This window comes from Cygnus atratus, chromosome 5 (assembly GCF_013377495.2).
Source record: "Cygnus atratus isolate AKBS03 ecotype Queensland, Australia chromosome 5, CAtr_DNAZoo_HiC_assembly, whole genome shotgun sequence".
NCBI lineage: Eukaryota > Metazoa > Chordata > Aves > Anseriformes > Anatidae > Cygnus > Cygnus atratus.
Window position 1 is genome coordinate 52,878,212 of NC_066366.1, and position 16,538 is coordinate 52,894,749.

General features: G+C 51.9%; 1 protein-coding gene across 1 annotated transcript; it reads left to right on the plus strand.

Moving 5' to 3' along the window:
* Window positions 1-2,764: 2,764 nt before the first annotated feature.
* LOC118258187 (extracellular tyrosine-protein kinase PKDCC-like) lies at window positions 2,765-12,089 on the plus strand. Its single transcript, XM_035566813.2, has 7 exons — window positions 2,765-3,256; window positions 3,338-3,460; window positions 5,498-5,769; window positions 6,538-6,617; window positions 6,718-6,822; window positions 8,304-8,480; window positions 9,771-12,089. Exons 1-7 carry the CDS (start codon window positions 2,765-2,767, stop codon window positions 9,872-9,874), a joined length of 1,353 nt encoding a protein of 450 aa, XP_035422706.1. The 3' UTR covers window positions 9,875-12,089.
* The last annotated feature ends 4,449 nt before the right edge of the window (window positions 12,090-16,538 follow it).

Genomic DNA, 16,538 nt, shown 5'->3' on the forward strand with positions numbered 1-16,538 from the left:
CTTTGCCTGCCTCTTCTGGACTGATGCCCAGGACTTTCATGTATGCGAGGACTTTCCCTTAGGATTTCTCCCCAGCTTTTTATGCTAACCCAAGAGCTTGATCTTATCCCATTTAAACCACTGTGGTAAAGTAAGAGGAGAAAGAGGGAAAACGCTGCTGCCTAGTCTCTTGGGATGGGAGGGAACTGGATAGGGGAGGCACCCAGAGGAGCCTTTGTCTTCCAGGGGAAGGCAATGCCTTCTCAGCCGGCATGGCACGGGGTCTGGAGCACAGCAGGCTCGCAGTTTCGCTCCTACGCCTCACGTACAGACTCACCGGCATTTCCAAGGAGGACCACAGCTAATGTCAGTGCCAGGAGGGAAGTGGGGAAAATAACCACGATCCTGCACGTCGGGAACATCATCCCAGCCCCTGCAGGAAACGCGCAGGAGCTCAGCTCGGGATTCAATGCCAGTCCTTGCAATTATGCCAGAGCCTCGTGTTTTCTGGGCGATGGCTGGCCTGATCTATCTGTAGCCTCTGGGGGAATGAATGCAGATAAGAAAGCATATGATGTTGCCCTTTATTGCTGGAGACAGGTATGCGGAGTATGAATCGGGATATTTTGTTGCCCTTCAGGCTCATTTATCCAGCCACAGCCAGCTCCTGGTTGCCTCCTTTACCACAGCAGTTTCGGAGTGCTGTGCTCGCTGTGTATAGCGGTCACTGTGAGACCGCTGCGATCCTGCCAGCATCTCAGTAGGATCATTTTAAAGCTTCTCCGTCTTGCTGCCCATGCTGCTTTGGGCTGCACTGCGGGGCACCTGATGACATTGCTTGTAATTAATCATCAGCTGTCTGTCTTGTGGTAATGTTTGGAGGCCACCAGGTGACACTGAAGCCGAATGGGGGCCCTGGGCTCCATTTTACTGCCTGTGACCTGCTTTGTGCCGTAGATTCACAGCCCCTCAGCTGCAGTTATTGTGAGCTCAGAAAGCTGAAGATAAAATGACATAAAGAGGTCAAAACTAAGAGGCTCAGAAAGCTTCCTATAATGCCCTCCCTTCTCACATAAGACCTCTATATGAAATGTTTTTCTGACAAGTCAAAGCTATTTAGAGCGGTGAGCAGCTCTAGAACCGTCCCTGGCAGGAGCTTGCTCACTGCATTCGGGACATTTTTGCTCCCTCTCAGGGCCGATGACACACATGAGCTCTGCTCTGAGTTCCTCTGATGGCTTTGCACCCTCACAGCAAAGCATCCTTTGGTCCTCCTGCTTCACCAGGCACAGGTCCCCGGGGCTCCTGGGGGTAGGACAGTGCTGGGCAGCAGGACACCCCAGGGCCACAAGGGCTGGCACTCTGTCCTTTTCCCTTGCCACAACCCTAAAGTGACATCTACATTAATGACAGAAAAGGGCACAGCACCTTTCCCTGGCACTGAGGCTGACTGGCACAGAAGAGCTGAGTATTGAGATCTCTTATCCTTCAAAATATGGTCATCATGTGCAAAATACAGTTATCATGTGCAAAATGTGGTCATCATGTGCGAACGGCCTGCTAGCGATGCTCCGTGGCACATCTCGTTGCAGGCGCCAGCTCGGTCGAGGGACGCTGCCTTTGTGCCGCTGTCTGCATGAAGCCTCGAACAACAGAGCCTTGGCAGGAGACCTTAAGTGCTACTATAAAGCAAATAAATAATCAATCATTATTACTTTTATGTATCTGTGAGCCTTCTCTAATAGGTCCTGATACTATTACGGTGCTGAGGACACGCTGAAATTAAATAATACCGCATTCAGCTGGCATCTATTCCCTTGGAAACACAGGTAAAAATGCATTTAAGAGCTCTCCAGTGACAATGAATATTCATTAATATGACACAGATGTACGCTTTATTTGAAAATAAGGGCACTAATTAAAGAGCTATTAAGGTTAAAGAGCAACAAAGGAAATTCAGCTACTGGAAGGCTTGTTCTGGGATCAGGCTGTAACCCATCCATGCAGGACAGGCACATAAGGCTGGAGATTTGGGGGATTATTTTACACACGTTTTGTAGCCTGAGCAAGTGATGGGTATGAGGAGGGCTCCGCCTGCCCTCCCCAGGCTCTCTAATCTGTAAAATTCCCGTTGAATTCGGAGTGCAGTCTCCACTACATTGCGGTGCCACTTCTCGTATCCTCCCTCGCTTGTTGCTCCAGTGAGGGACAGGCACTACATAGCATGGCGTCCCGTCCCATCCCGCTTCCTTCCCACACGCTCAGCGCCTCGGCAGCGCTTCTTCTTCTTTGCATGTGTGTCACAAATCGCCGTGCTGAGCTGGGTGCGTGCCGCCGCTCTGATCCTTTCCCTCACAACCCGCCACCAACACCGTGTTTCTGCCTGGATCGGCCGGGTTTGGTGGCGGAGGGCTTTTTTTCCCATTCTTCTTTTTCCCTTCAATCACACTTGCCGTTTCCACCCCACAGGGTCCTGAGGAGCCGCCGCTGTTACCAGCGGCCCCGGGGGAGCCCTCCCAGAGGCGCTGGCTGTTAGCAGGAGCCCCACGGCGGCTCTCCTCAGACTGCAGCGGGACCGGTGCCGCTCCCCGCTCCACCGCGACCCCTTTTACCTCACGAACGCCCCCTTTCCCCTCTCCCCCCCTCAGCAGCGACCCCACCCCAGGGCCGGGCCCCTCGGCAGGTGCCTGCGGCCGCCTCCACCCCGGCCCTTCCCGCCCCGTCCCGCCCCTCAGCGGCGCTCGCCTCAGCGGCGGCGGCCGGCGGGCGCCCGGCCCCGCTCCTCATGGCGGCGGCGGGCGGGACGCGGCGGGGCGCCCGGCTGAGCGCGGCGGCGCTGCTGGCCCTGCTGGCCCTGCTGGCGCTGCTGGCCCTGAGGGCCGGGCACGGCGGCGAGGGGCGTGCGGGCTCCCCGCGGCTGCCGCCGGGCTTGCTGGAGGAGCTGCGGCAGCGGCAGCGGGACCTGCGGCGCCTGGCGGCGGCGGCGGGCGGCGAAGCGGAGCGGGGCGGCGGCGGCGGCGGGCTGGGCTGCGGGGACCTGAGGGGGGCGACGGGCGGCGGCGTGCTGGGCTCGGGCTTCACCAAGGTGGTGGAGCGGGCGGCGCTGGCGGGCGGCGGCGGCGCCGTGGCCCTCAAGTCGGTGCACGGCGGCGGGCGGGAGGTGCGGCAGTGCGAGCAGCGCTACGGGGCGCCCGCCGGCTGCCGCCGCCTGGCCGCATACAAGCTGCTGAAGGAGGTGGCGCTGCTGCAGCGCCTCAGGCACCCCGGCATCGTGCAGGTACGGCGGGGGGACCCTCGCCGCTCCTCTCCCTCGCCTCCTCTCCCCCGCCGCTCCTCACCTCCGTCTCCCTCTCCCCAGCTGCGCGGGCAGTGCTACGACAGCGGCGGCGATCCCGGGGCCGGGGTCACGGCCGTGCTGGAGCTGGGAGCCCCCCTGGAGATGATCCAGCTGCTGCAGACCCCCTGGGAGGAGAGGTTTAAGGTAAGGGCACGGAGCACTGGGGGTGGCGGCCGCTTCGCGGACCTCAGACTGGGTGCATGCGAAAAGCCCGGGCGAAAGGGGTTGTCACGCTGGCGCTCCGTTTGCTCCGGCAGCTTGGCTTGGATCTCCCCCGGAGCTTTGCCGTTCCCTCTCTCCAAAGCGGTGCTGAAAGAGCTACGCGGGGGGAAGCAGCCTCAGCATCCTGCTCGGGGCCGGGCGCTGTGTAACACTGGGCGTTACGCCGTGTTTCTGGCTTTCCCCCCACGCCGTGCCACTCCACGGAGCGGCTCTCCCAGCCGGCCCCATCGGCAGACCCTCTGTAGCTCAGGGAGGGCGTCGTGCTACCTGTCTGTCGGTTTCGGCGCGCTGTCTGTGGCAGGCAGCGAGCTGAGCAGCCCGTCTCACCCCGTGTGTGCGTGTGATGCTTCTGCGCGTAGCCCCTCAGGTATCGCTGTGATACGAACACGCTAAAGCGCTTCCCTCGCGCTGTGGGCGATAGGATCGCATCCCGTCGGTGAGATGTGCCTTGTCTCCCAAGCGCCGCATGGGGACTCTTAAGCTCCCCAGGAGCACGAATGAGCTGAGACACGGCGCTTGCTTTGGTTATGGCTTGTATTACAGTTTGCCTCCAGGTCTCTGTCGGGGGCTCACTGCTACTTGTTAGCTTCCCAGGAGGAAAGAGCATCAAGTGGAAGCACGGGTACCTTAACATCAATAAGAAATACTTTGGGCAAAATAAAGACGCAATAAGACTCCCAAAATAAAATCTCTGCCTGCTTGTGGTCCACAATGTTGAGAAGGAGCCTTGCCATCCAAACTAGAGGGGGAGTGTGGTATTCACACTTGCTGAGCTGTGGGATGTGAAGCTGAGTTTCTTAGGATTGCTTCACTAACCAAGTTCAAGTAGCGTCAGAGCTCCCAGAGTCGTTTCTGTAGACCTCTGGAGCTCCAGCTTTTGCTTACAAACTATTTTATACTGGCTTCTTCTTAGCTTTCTCAGCACCACGTCTTCTCAAATGCTGCAGTCTCCTGTAGAGCTAGAAACCCTTGGTACTGGATTAGCCGGTGGTGAGGTTTGGTGAGGTGACATTAAGACTTCAATAATCTTTGGAGTGATGAAGACACTAAAACCGAATGTAGACCGGCACTGTCTGGTCCTGTTTCCTAATTAGGGCATCTGAAAGGATGGGATTTCCCCTCTAACGAGCCACGTCAGATACCAGAGATTCTGTGAATGGTTCCAAGCATACAAACCCTTGTGCCTGCATAGATCGCTATCTGAGGCAGCGAGAGGTGGTGTGGGTCTGCCTGGCACACCTAGCTGATGATACAGTTAATCTGATGCTAGGGCTCCGATACGGAACCAAAAATGCTGCAGCTACTTAACCAAACTGCTGGTTCAGTACGAACGTGCTTTTCTAGCTCTGGTTTGTCCAACAGTTGTTCACCAAGCTTTATGCTGGATCAGGTATCGTCTGAGCTTTCCCTGCTGCCAGAAAGTTGACATAAAGGCAAAAAGCTGACAATAAATGTATTGCATGCTTTGGCTAATTCTTCAGAAGCATGATTGTGTGCCCAAATTCATGCTGCTGAGCGATGCAGCAACGCATGAATCTGGTATTAATGACCATGGAGCCTCAGTCTGTATGGAGCAGCATGGGGGAAGGGAGGGGAACGTATTAATTCTATGCCAGAGTGGGAAAAAAACCTTCTGATTTCAGCTCACAAATCAATACAGCTCCTGAAACATGAAGGCTGCTATTGTTTTCCTCACAGCTTTCTCCTCTAGTTCCTCTAACTGCAAATGTCTCTTTTTGCATATACACGTTTTTAAAAAATGCTGCTAAACTACTTACCACAGTCAAATCCCATGGCAATGTTGATAATAAATTTTGTAGCATACATATAATTACCTTTTAAGTACTATATGCCTTGTTGCCTTTAATTTCATTGAATGCCCTTCCCTTTGTTCTACTTCCAATTTAATAGCTGTTTTTCATCTGTTTTTCCCATGCATATTCATCTTCTCTTTCTCAGATTTGCCTGGGCCTTGTGAAACTGCTGTTTTACTTGGCACATTCCCCCCTGGGTTCAATAGTCCTCTTGGACTTCCAGCCGAGGCAGTTTGTTATGGTGGATGGAAACCTAAAAGTGACAGACATGGATGATGCCAGCACCGAGGAGCTGTCGTGCAAGGAGGACAATGACTGCACACTCGACTTCCCTGCAAAAAGCTTCCCTCTCAAGTGCTCTTCAGCTGGGAAGTGCGAAGGAATGAATGAGAAGAAGAACCTTTTCAATGCATATCGGTATGTGCAGTTAGATGGGGGAAAAGCGGTGGGTTTGAGCTCCGTCAGTAGCCGCGTAGCCTCTGCTGTCTCACGCTTCTTCACTGCACGCCTCCCCCTCAGCTCTGCCAAAGGGTAGTTAAGCATTGCTTTGAAGCAAGTTTATTTTCCTTATAAGGCAGGAAAATAGTTGTGTTGTTTGGGGAGGATGCAGGCATCTTGCTGCTGCTGCTCCTTTTCCCCAGCGCCCCCTAGGAACTTGCCCCAGAGGTTGCACCTGGGAATTTACCGTTTGCCAAACCAGAAAACCCTGGCAGCTGAAATTCGGGGGCTACATGTGCTGGAAGTGGTGGCAGTGCAGGTTATCTGCCACAGCACGCCAGCTTTGACCCACTGCTGTTGGGGACAGGCTCGGCGTTTACCCTGAGCTCCGAGTCTCTCTACAAAACTGTGGGCAGCGGTGGCGTGGCACTAACGCAGGGAATGGGCAGCAGCTGAGTGCCACAGCACATCCTAACAGCCTCTGGCTCATCGGATCCTGGCTTTGCTTGAGCCTGGGCAAATGGCTTCGTGCAGCGCTTGGCTGCACGCTGTGCCATAAAGACCAGGCCTTCAGGGCAACTCACGAGAATGGTCTGAGAGATGCCAATGAAGTGTTCAAACATTACTTAATAACCAGAGCAGACTTACTGGTTGCCTATGGGTAATCAAGACACAGGAAAACATAGACAACTTAATCACGAGGGAAGTTAAGCTGCTGTTTTCTAATCAGTCTGTGGGCTTTTGCAGGTATTTTTTCACCTATCTTCTGCCACACTCTGCACCACCAGCTTTGCAGCCCTTCTTGAGTGATATTCTCAACGCAACAGGTACCAGCTAACATTCACAAACTAAGGCTTCTCTATGAGAAGACTCTCAGTGGCATTTTGTGGAGTTACTTGTCCCTGTCATCTTTTTCTTTAAATGCAGGTGATTTACGATATGGAATAAATGAAACCGTGACAGCTTTTGAGAAGGTTTTACATCTGTACAAGTCCGGGCTCTATCTACAGAAAAGACCTCTCCTTTTAAAAGGTACATGAATTTGAATGCTTTCCCTAACATAATTCCTGAGGGAACAGGGAACTTGGTAACTGGTCCAATTCTGATCTCTCATACGTTCGGGCGCTCTTATAGTCACTGGGAGTAGAATTAAGGACCAAAAATATCTTTTTTTCCCCCCTCGTTTAAGCAGTCTTTTGTCATTTCTTCATGGGAGCTATGCATGATTGCATTGTTTTGCAAAGCAAATGCAGTGCAGACAATCTGGCATACATATGAACATATGTTTGCACTACTTCTAAATACCCTTCATAATGTGCATCAGCCTGTGCTGTAAGCGAATGTATTTGGGATAGCTTCAGCAGCTAGGACAGAGCAGTAAGCTGAGTCTCTCATGTCTTTCTTCAGGGTCACCTTCCCGTACAGACCGTAGGTCAGTTTCCCAGGCCGACAGCAATCTTCCCGTTTCACTCGGTGGCTTCTGCCCGATGAGCACCCTTTGTTATGGGAACACAGAGCGGGGAGGTCACAGCACTGGGATCAGTGTGGCAGGGGAGCTTGGTGCCCCCTAAGTTTATTTTATTTTTAAAGATCTGTCCTACTAGTTGGTTTGTGCATGGGTAAATGAACTTTTATCTGGTGCATTCCTCTGAAAAAGGCCCGTTTGCTGGTAGAGATGGGGCTAATCATTCTTCCCACTGGGAGCCTTCAAAGGTCCAGTGGTTACTGCAGCTTACATCTTCCCAAGTGTTCACTGGAGGTGATGGAGAAGTGATGGTGGCTTGAGGATGGAAGTCTCTTAATGCATGGAAGAACTGGAATTTGCAGTTATAAACAAAGATATCCAGTCACTTACACTTAAGGACCAGCAGCTTTAAGAGGAAACACCAGAATTTTCCAGTGGTGACTATTCATTAGCTTAGCAAGTGCCCCAGTAGCCGTGTGCCAACGTGACCACTGTCCTAGAGGTGTGGGGAGGGACTCCTAATCAACAACAGCCATAACATCGCCTTCTCAGGCTTGTCGAGTCTTTCGTATCCTGCTGGAACAGCATCTAGCCTTCCTTTCACCCCCAGGGGTTCCCAAATCTCCCCCTGCAGTTGGCAGCACGGGCATGAGCTGCTTCTGTTGTAGGGGCCGAGGCACAGGAGAGGTCGCTGTGATGGTGGCTTCACCGGGGACCTGCTAGGAAGGCTGGTCTGCACAGCAGCCTCCCCTCTGCCCAGCCCTTGCCGCCGACCCCATCCCTTCGCCCTGCCTTGGCTCTATGTAGGGGCTCCTCTGTAGTATTTCTGGGGTAACTGCTGTCCTGTGCTCGATCGCAGAATGATCACAGAACTGGGTTCCTTTCAATTTTGCAGCTCTGCCTGGTCCACTTAAGCAGGTCGGTTCAATCTGTCACCATCACCTCTCCTTTAAGAGTTCCACCAAAGTGCAGGATGCTAAGTTCACTGTGTAACTAGTCTCTGAAAGTGCACCTGGAGTTTCCCTACATGCCGTCTTTCTGTTCCCAGAGTACATTTCCCTAAAGGGCTTCCGGACGGTGGAAGCAGAAGACTACAAGTGCTGGCCCTCCTACAGCCACCTGGGCTGCCTGCTGTCCGTTCACAGCCCCGAGGAAGCCGCTGCAATTTGTAACTCCCAGTCGCAGTGTCAAAGCTTCATTGTCACCCAGCAGAGGACGTGGACAGGTGAGCTCGGACACAGGTCTGGGGACAGGGGCTTGAAGTTACCTCGCCACGTGGTGCCCCGGTGCCCTTGGTCACGTGCAGGGATAACGCCTTCACTATGCCGTGTGTCTGCGGGGGCATGTGAAAAAAGAGGGATTATATTCTCCTTCTGCGGACTCTTCCCTCTGCAGTTTTTGCACAGGACAGCTATGTGCGGTTAGACAATTACTGCACGCAGAGATGGCTTCGTTTCGGTGTTAGGCTGAACAGCTCCTGCGGTACGTGTAGTTTGCAAAGAGCTGCCGGGCTTTTTGAGATGAAAGAAGCTGTGCAAAAGTGGGTGGTTGCTATTGTTATAATTAAAAGAATCATGGCTTACAAGTTGTTATCCCCTTTATCAAAACTAAATCCCCAAACCAATGGATTTCCAAAATGTCCCTGTAATTAGCTCTGATTATAGCCTTTTATAGTGACCATGTTTTTAGAATTATTATAAATTGCCTCATTTAGCTGACACTTCAATCGTGGGCTAAATTGTTACTCATAAAGTACGACACTCAATGAGTGTTTCCAGTGGTGGTGCAGAAGAATGATGTCTCGTTGGCTCACATGGCATTTTTTTAAAGCAACAATACCAAAAAACGCCGCTCTTGGATGGCATCGTGTGCGACTGGCACAGGGCTAGCGGCTGACACCAGAGCACTGCACTGGTGTGAGGTAAATCTCCCGGGGCCAGCTCCAGGCTCCCGATGGGCTGTGTGAGTGCTGCCCAACGTGTCTGGCTGCCCAGCGGGGTGGACGTTTGCAGCTGTGCTTGGGGACACGGAAGGAGCTTCAGGTCCTGCTGATGGCGCGACACGAACGGCGCAGGGTGGGAGACCCTGTCTGCAGTGCCTGGCTCGGGTGCTGGTCCCTGCCATCCAGGGCTGTGCCTGCAGCTTGGGGACTTTTTCCTTCCTCGTGTTCTTACAGCAAACCTCTGTACCCAACGATGACAAAAGTATGTGGCAGGCCTCCGAAATGCCGAGCGCCTAACTTTTCTGCTGGGATTTGTGAGGGCTGGGGGAACGTGCTAGTCCCTAGTGCAACTCCATAAAGGAACACAGGACATCAAAGCTTCTTGGGCTTGATGTTGCATTTCTTGTGCACACTTGTTGAGCTCAGTGAGCACCTGGGAGCGCAAAACACATCTATAGCAGGGCAGAATGACCGTGGAGAAAGGTTTATGTTCCTGTGTCTTTTGGAGTAAATAGCGTGGGTCAAGGTGAATCTACCTCCTTTGTTAAACTTGTGTTTTTATTTCCTTTCCAGGACGCTCACTCGCCTCATTTCAGAGTAGCCCGACTGATTTAATACCGGATGCTAATGCTGTAGTCTATATTAAACGATCAGCTTCCTCAGGGAAAAGACTGTAAAGACAATGAGATCGCATAAAATGATCCTGGGAGGAACAAACCACTGGGGAGAATTTAATCTACTGAAAAGAATGACACATTTTATTTTGCTTTGGGATGTGATCTCCCTGCCAGCTCCGATTGAGTCAAATGCTGCTGTCTCCTTGATCAAAGCTCCAATTCCTCATTGCAGAATGCCCCCTTCCCCACAGCCCCGCTAGCTTGTTTAGCTGTTCCCACGCTGCTGTTCCGCATAAACGCTCTCAGTTTTAGTCAAATGTTGCCAGACTCTGCAATACCTAGCCTTCCTGCTTCAGTAACCAGCTTGGCAGCCGAGAAATAAAAATAACTGCAAGGGACCCGGCTGGAGTAAGCCGAGTGAGTTCAGCAGGCTCCAAAAAACCTACAGGCTCCAAAAAACCTACGAACAACGTACCCTGGGGAATGCAGCGGCTCCTTCCACAGCTGCCAACGAGGATTTCACACCACTGCACATGTAAGGGGCCAGGCTTCAGCCATGGGGCTGAGGTTGCAGGGTTGGGATCTGTAACCAGAGGTTGATGCTGGGGGTGGTTTTCCAGGGAGGGTCTTGATTCAGTTCTTTTGGGGGCAGAGGAGGGAGGCAGTGGGGAGGTCAACTCTGGAATCCAGCGCCAGGAGGCTTGGATGCAGGACGTGTGATTTGTGATGCCAGCTCCCATGTATCAACCTTGAAGGTTTTTCTCTGTTACTTTCCGTGAAAGAGCCAGACATTCAAATTATTTATGTATAAAGTGTTACTCTGTATGGCAAGGAATTACTATGTTTATTCTAAGCAAGCTGTGAACAGTTTTTCTTTTTTTCATTGCCTATGTTTCAATGCAACCAAAAGCAAAATGCAAGTGTTCCCCACCTTCAGCCCGCCCAGCATCGTTGCCCACTCCTGAGGACAACACGTGAGCGTGCTCAGCAGTGCATGAACGTGCCCAAGCCCCTTGGATGCTCAGGTCTTGGAGGACACTGGCTGCGCTCGCAGGTCTGGAAAAGAAGGTCCGGTCTCAGGAGCCTCCTGCGTCTGCCCTTCGTTACAAATAGGGGTGCAGCCTCTAAAGCATAGGTAGGGATTAGTACAATTTCGGGCTGTGAGAGATGGCTACATAACTTGCTGCTGTCAGGAGCATCGGCAAGCAGTGACCTTTTATTTTCTAGTGGATTTGGGAAAAGCCCAACTCTCTGCTGAGCTCATCCTGCTGCATGGGCAGGTTCATAGCCACAGGCAGGAGAGCTGCACTGCAATATCCATGGGATGCAGAGCTGAATTTTCCTCCTAGCCCCCTGGAAAAGGCTGCTCTCAGGACACCGATTGGTGTCTGAGCTCCTGCCTGGCATCATGCTGTGTTTTTCATGAGCTGCTCCTGGGATTCCTATTGCAGGTGCTCACCTTTAAGCTCATTAGCACTCTATTAACGTGAAGCAATGGCCATTGCGTGGGGGCTTTCTCATGGAAGCGTAACCCCTGCTGCTTAACACTGAGGCTCAGGGGCTCTGATAGCGATATCAATTAATGAGAGTTCCTGTTAGCACAACAAGAAGGCTCTTCTTGCTGTGATTGCCGCGTTGCTGCAGGCTTTGTGAAGGCAAGGCTTTGAAAATGGACAGCCACAGACAGTTCTCTCTATTACAGTGGGTCCTGTGGAAAGGTCCTGCCAGGGGTTCTCTGTTGTTTCACATTGAGCTCGCCAAGCAGGGCTTCAGGCATCTGCTTTGGGGTTGCTCTGCGTTAGCAAGAGGTAATGAGAGTTTATTCCATATCTCTCAACCTCAGGAGATACGAATCAGATGTACGTTCCCCAGAGCGAGGGCAAGTGCCAGCCCGGAGTCATTTCAGCGAGGGAGAAACAGGATGGGAACGTTCAGAAGTTGTAGTGATTCCAGGCTGTGTTAGGAAGGTCCTCCTGGCTTCAAAATCTCTCCTGGCAAAAGCGCAGGTTCTGGGAATGCCATGAATTCTAGTCATGCAGCGCTCCTTTCATGTAGCAGCTTTTTCCACGGAGGTTTGATTCCACGATTCCCTGCAAATCAGAGTCAGGTCCGGCCCGCCATCAGATGGTGCAGGGCACGGCGGGGTGCTTTGTGTAAAGGCAGGTTCCAGCATCAGACCCGCAGTTCTCAGAGCCTGGGGGCAGGCACTACCCCGTCCTGTCGTGAACATTTTGAGCACAGGGTGCTTAATAATAAACTGTTAATAACAAGGGAACCGGGCTTAGAAGATGCTGCGAATCTGCTGTTAGAGGTGCGTGTGCCATTTCTCCCTGTACCCGCCGTGCAGCTCCCTGCAGCCCCAGCTGCTGGTGGGCAGTCAGCTAGGCCTGGGCAGCCATCCTGCTGCGGCTGGACGGGGCCTGGCGAGAGCTGGGTGAGGCACGGGGAGGGAAGCTGTGTTAGCACCCGCTGCATCCACAGCTACAGCCTGACGCACATTTGAGGAGGCCCAGTCAGTGAAGAAGTGTCTCCCAACCTGACTTTCCCCAGCTTCTTGCTGTTACCACCTGCTCAGAAACGTTTCCAGCAGCTGTGCCGCTCTCAGTGCGTGTAAAATCCGTCCTCCTTTAGCCCCCTGCAGGCAGCCTGTGGCCCTGGAGCTCCGGGCAGCTCGTGAACATCTTTTGTACCAGCTCTGAGTGGGGCACCGAGGCTGCCGACAGCCCCAAGGTGAGCCTGCAGGAAGAAGCATTTTCTGTACGGCTCTTGTGCACATGCGGCTGTTTTGTAGTGAGCTATCTCTATGCCTCATCTCACCCAGCCAGTCTTTATTCATTCTAGCCTTTTATTAAATTATAACTGCCTCGAGCAGCTCCAGGCCTCCTGTTCCAGTGAAAATCTCAGTGAACGCCTGAAAACTCCTTCGGTAACTACGGTACGTGCAAAACTCCGATACAAACATTTGTTGCCCTTAAAACTTCCAGTTGCTGGAGTCAATTTGTCTCTGCTATCGCTGATCAGTATTTCAGCCACCAGTGTGGGATATGTAACAGAGGAAAGTGCTTGGAAGGAAACAGCAGGGGAACCACTGCAATGGAAACCATGTGTGGTGGAGGAATAATATTTACCTAAATGTGTCTATCACATCTTCCCAAAAGATACTGCTATTAGGAGAAAATGGGTATGAAAATGTTGCCTCTGTAGATGAAAGTTAGGAATATATTTTTTTTAAAGAACACATACTTTAATACTCTTAATTAATTCCATACTGTAATAACAGAGATAAAGCCACATCCATAAGGGATAATACCATGTACTCCAAAGATATAAACCGCAGTTTAATAAATAGCAACAGCTGCCGCATGACTCATACGAAGTGTGTTTGCACACACGTTTACATGGCTGCTGACTTCATGATGGAGCGAGGGGCACGGAGATGCAGAAAAGCAACTTCTGGTGCCTCAGCCAGGCTGTGGGTAACGACCAAAGCAATACCTGCTGCACATGACACGTTGTGCGAGCTTCAGCGAAGTTCTAACCAGCACTCCAACAGCTGAGGGTGGTGGTCTTGCCGTCACTAATCGTTCTCAGCTAAAGGGGAAACGCAGCAGGTACTGCATCAATCGAGCCGGGTGCGCCCGGGTGGGTGATAGCTGCAGGGGATGAGTTCCCAGCGCTGCTGCTTGGAATCCGGCTCCCGGCTCTGCGTGAGGGCTTCAGGCTCATGCTCCGGGGCTGTTTGCCCCTCTGCACGCCTGGCTGGCCAACCCGGAGCAAAAGTGTTGGCTCACCTACTTCCTTCCCCTAGCGTCCCACCCCCCCCCCCCCCCCCCGCATTCATGCACGACCCCCTGGCCTCCAAACCTCGCAGCCGAGCCGTGCGTGGCAGTGTGGCCGCGGAGCCCTTATTTCATCTGCTCTCAGGGTGGAAATATTGTGGCAGGACACCACACCTGAAAGGTGCAGCCACGAGATCAGCCTGCTTCTGATTTGTAGCCTGCCTTTCCGTTGACTGCTGATGGCTTCTAGATTAGGAAGCGTTAAACAATGCAGCAATAACCCGCTGTACGCAACCGGGGTTAAACCTACGCATTAAAAGCATGGTGCTTAGCTACACTGTGTTATTGACACCGTACATCACACCTTCCCAGACTAGGCTTAAGAAAAGGACAAATCCCTACGTTATGTTACGTTTACAAGCATTTGTCCTTGAGCCTCATCAAAATCAATGGAATTTTCTCTTGGACTTGTTGGATGAAATCCGTTGCGCTGCTCACAGCACTGGAAATGTAAGATCCATCCTCAAAATGAAGTAAACCATCAGCCACTCCCAAAGCTACAAAATAAGCAACCAAATTTCCACACTCTTGTATCTGTAAGTTACATTTCCCACATAAAGTCTTTGGCAAGCAAATTGTTTTTCTCTGCTGGGGAAAAACCCTGCTGCAAATTCCCTCAGTGCGTCAGACGACAGATCAGAGGGCTCAGGCTTAGATTAAACGCTTGATAATGAAACCTGGGGACACGAGTTAGTCATCACATTGGGTAGCCAGAGAGGCGTTTTATGAGTGTCTTGGGGACACTTGGGCGCGAAGAGCTCAGATGGAAAATGCCAAGAAACACTTCAGCTAACCGGCTGCTCTGTTCCGCTCGGTGCGGTTCCTCGCCCGTTTGGAGAGGGAGCAACGAGCTCCCACTCTTAATTAATCTTGCCCCTTTTCGTTTCTTCTGATTCTTTAAATACATGACAATCAATTCACCATCCCTTCCAGTGACTCTAATGCCATGGTTTGAATTTTCACGGGTTGGGTATTTCACTCGTCTAGCAAAACTATTTTTACGTGCCTATGATCTTTAGCACTACCTCCGAAACAAAGCAGTTGCACCAGACTAAATTCCCTCCTACTCTAGAGCAGCAAACCCCAAAGTTTTCCTGGCACTGCTAAAGACCAGTTGAAGATGTGCTCTGGAAATAAAGCACGGCCTAATTGCAGTTGGCGTGTTTGTTCACTTGCTGTATGGCAACAACGATAAAAGCCTCCTCTGAGACCCTTGTAAACAGCAAAGGGTTCTTTGCTCCACCCAGGCAATTGTAGAGAGAAGCTGCTTCCAGCACAGAATGACTGACTTGCCAGTGCTTTTCAAAAAAACAAGAAGGAAAAAAAAGAGCAGTGTTTAAGAACGACATGTCATCGAATAGTTTTTATTTTATTTTAAGTGGGTTCTTCAGCTTTGGAAGAAATCAGTGATGTGTAACTCCAACAGTGCTGCCCCCATCTTGCTCAGATAACACCAGAGCGTAAGGACCAGTTTCCCAGCCTCACCTTCTTTGTTTTCCCACCGATAGAGGCTGTCACTCAGCGCTAATGGCGGAGCCCACAGGACCTTGCCAGGCGGTGTGCGAGGGACAGGGAGGACGGTCTGCACAGCCTCACCGCGACGGACCCTGCAGGATGTCACCACGGCTGTCAAGGGAGCTGCCACCCATGGGCAGGGGAGACGGAGTCGGCGTGAACTCAGCGTGGCGGCTGGAGGCTGGAGGCACCGTGGGGAGGCAGCTGGCCTCCCCTCCAGCTCCCAGAGACATTATGACATCTCGTGGCCTGCAGCAGCCCCGTCCTAGCGCTGCATCTGAGGCCGACTTGCTAAGAAGCGCACTGGCCGACGCGCACTGCTCTGTTTTAAGTAGGATTATAAAGGATTTTTTTGTTTCAAGCCAGTGTAGCAAAACAGTGTTAGTCCTGCCAGCCTGTAGAAGAGCTGCCTTAGGAGCGGGGCGTTGTTCCCATGCCAGGAACCAAATCAAAGTTCCACCTGCACCCTTAGAAGTGCAGCTTTACCTCGCCTGACCTCCCCATCCTACGGAGGACCCTGGACTCGAGAGGATCGGCTTTTGCATGTTCATGCACAGGAAAAGAATAGGGAGAACAAACCAAACACTCCACCCTCTTCCACTTATTTAAGATCAGAAAGAGAGTGTAGGCTAAGCCTGGAGGACTGGATTTATGGATTCAGAAGAACCTAGTTATTAAAATGTTATGAAAGTTTTCCTCTCCTTTAAATGCATAAATATGCAGATGAAAGGAGCCATGTGATCTGGCCACTGGCCATGCTGCTGCAGGCTCAGCCTAATTATCAGCAGCCAGCTCTGCCGCTTTTTAAGTGGTGAATATGATTAAAGATGCAAAGACAATTGAAGAAAGTTAGATTGGTTCTTACAGGGCCTGCTTCTATTTTATAACCACATGGCAGCTTGGCCTTGAGACTGAATCTGTCCTTACAAGCTGAGGGAGAAAAGTTCTGCTGATCAGACGGTTTCTTTTCAACCACAAGCTCCACGTGCTCTTGAATTCATCATTTTCACAGCAAGACGTCTGCCAAGGCAAGCTGCTTTCCCTCCCCGATCTGAGAAAATCAGAGCTCAGACAGGGAGCACGGGAGGCAGGGGCAGCCCCGCCAGGTGAGAGGGGAATCGCAGCTTCAGAGGTGTGCTCTCAATGTGCAGATCCTCCCGGCCAGAGAGGTGCTAACTTGTTGTGAAGGCACTGTGAAAACAGGACTTCGGGAGCTTCCTCTTTCCTCTGGAACTGGAAAAATCATGGAGAAAGCCAGATGGTCTCACGCGTTTGGGAGAGAACCGCAGTCCCGTGGGCAAAACAAAGAGCTGGGATTCCTTCCCCCAGCACTGCCATTTTTTTTTTTTTCAATTCTAGTTTGGCTTCAT

What these genes read in the sequence shown, in the direction of transcription:
- LOC118258187 (XM_035566813.2), top strand. Translation starts at nt 2,765, where the DNA reads ATGGCGGCGGCGGGCGGGACGCGGCGGGGCGCCCGGCTGAGCGCGGCG. An exon ending in AACCTTTTCAATGCATATCG is followed by an intron (nt 5,770 to 6,537) that starts GTATGTGCAGTT and finishes GGGCTTTTGCAG; the next exon opens with GTATTTTTTCACCTATCTTC. An exon ending in AAGACCTCTCCTTTTAAAAG is followed by an intron (nt 6,823 to 8,303) that starts GTACATGAATTT and finishes TTCTGTTCCCAG; the next exon opens with AGTACATTTCCCTAAAGGGC.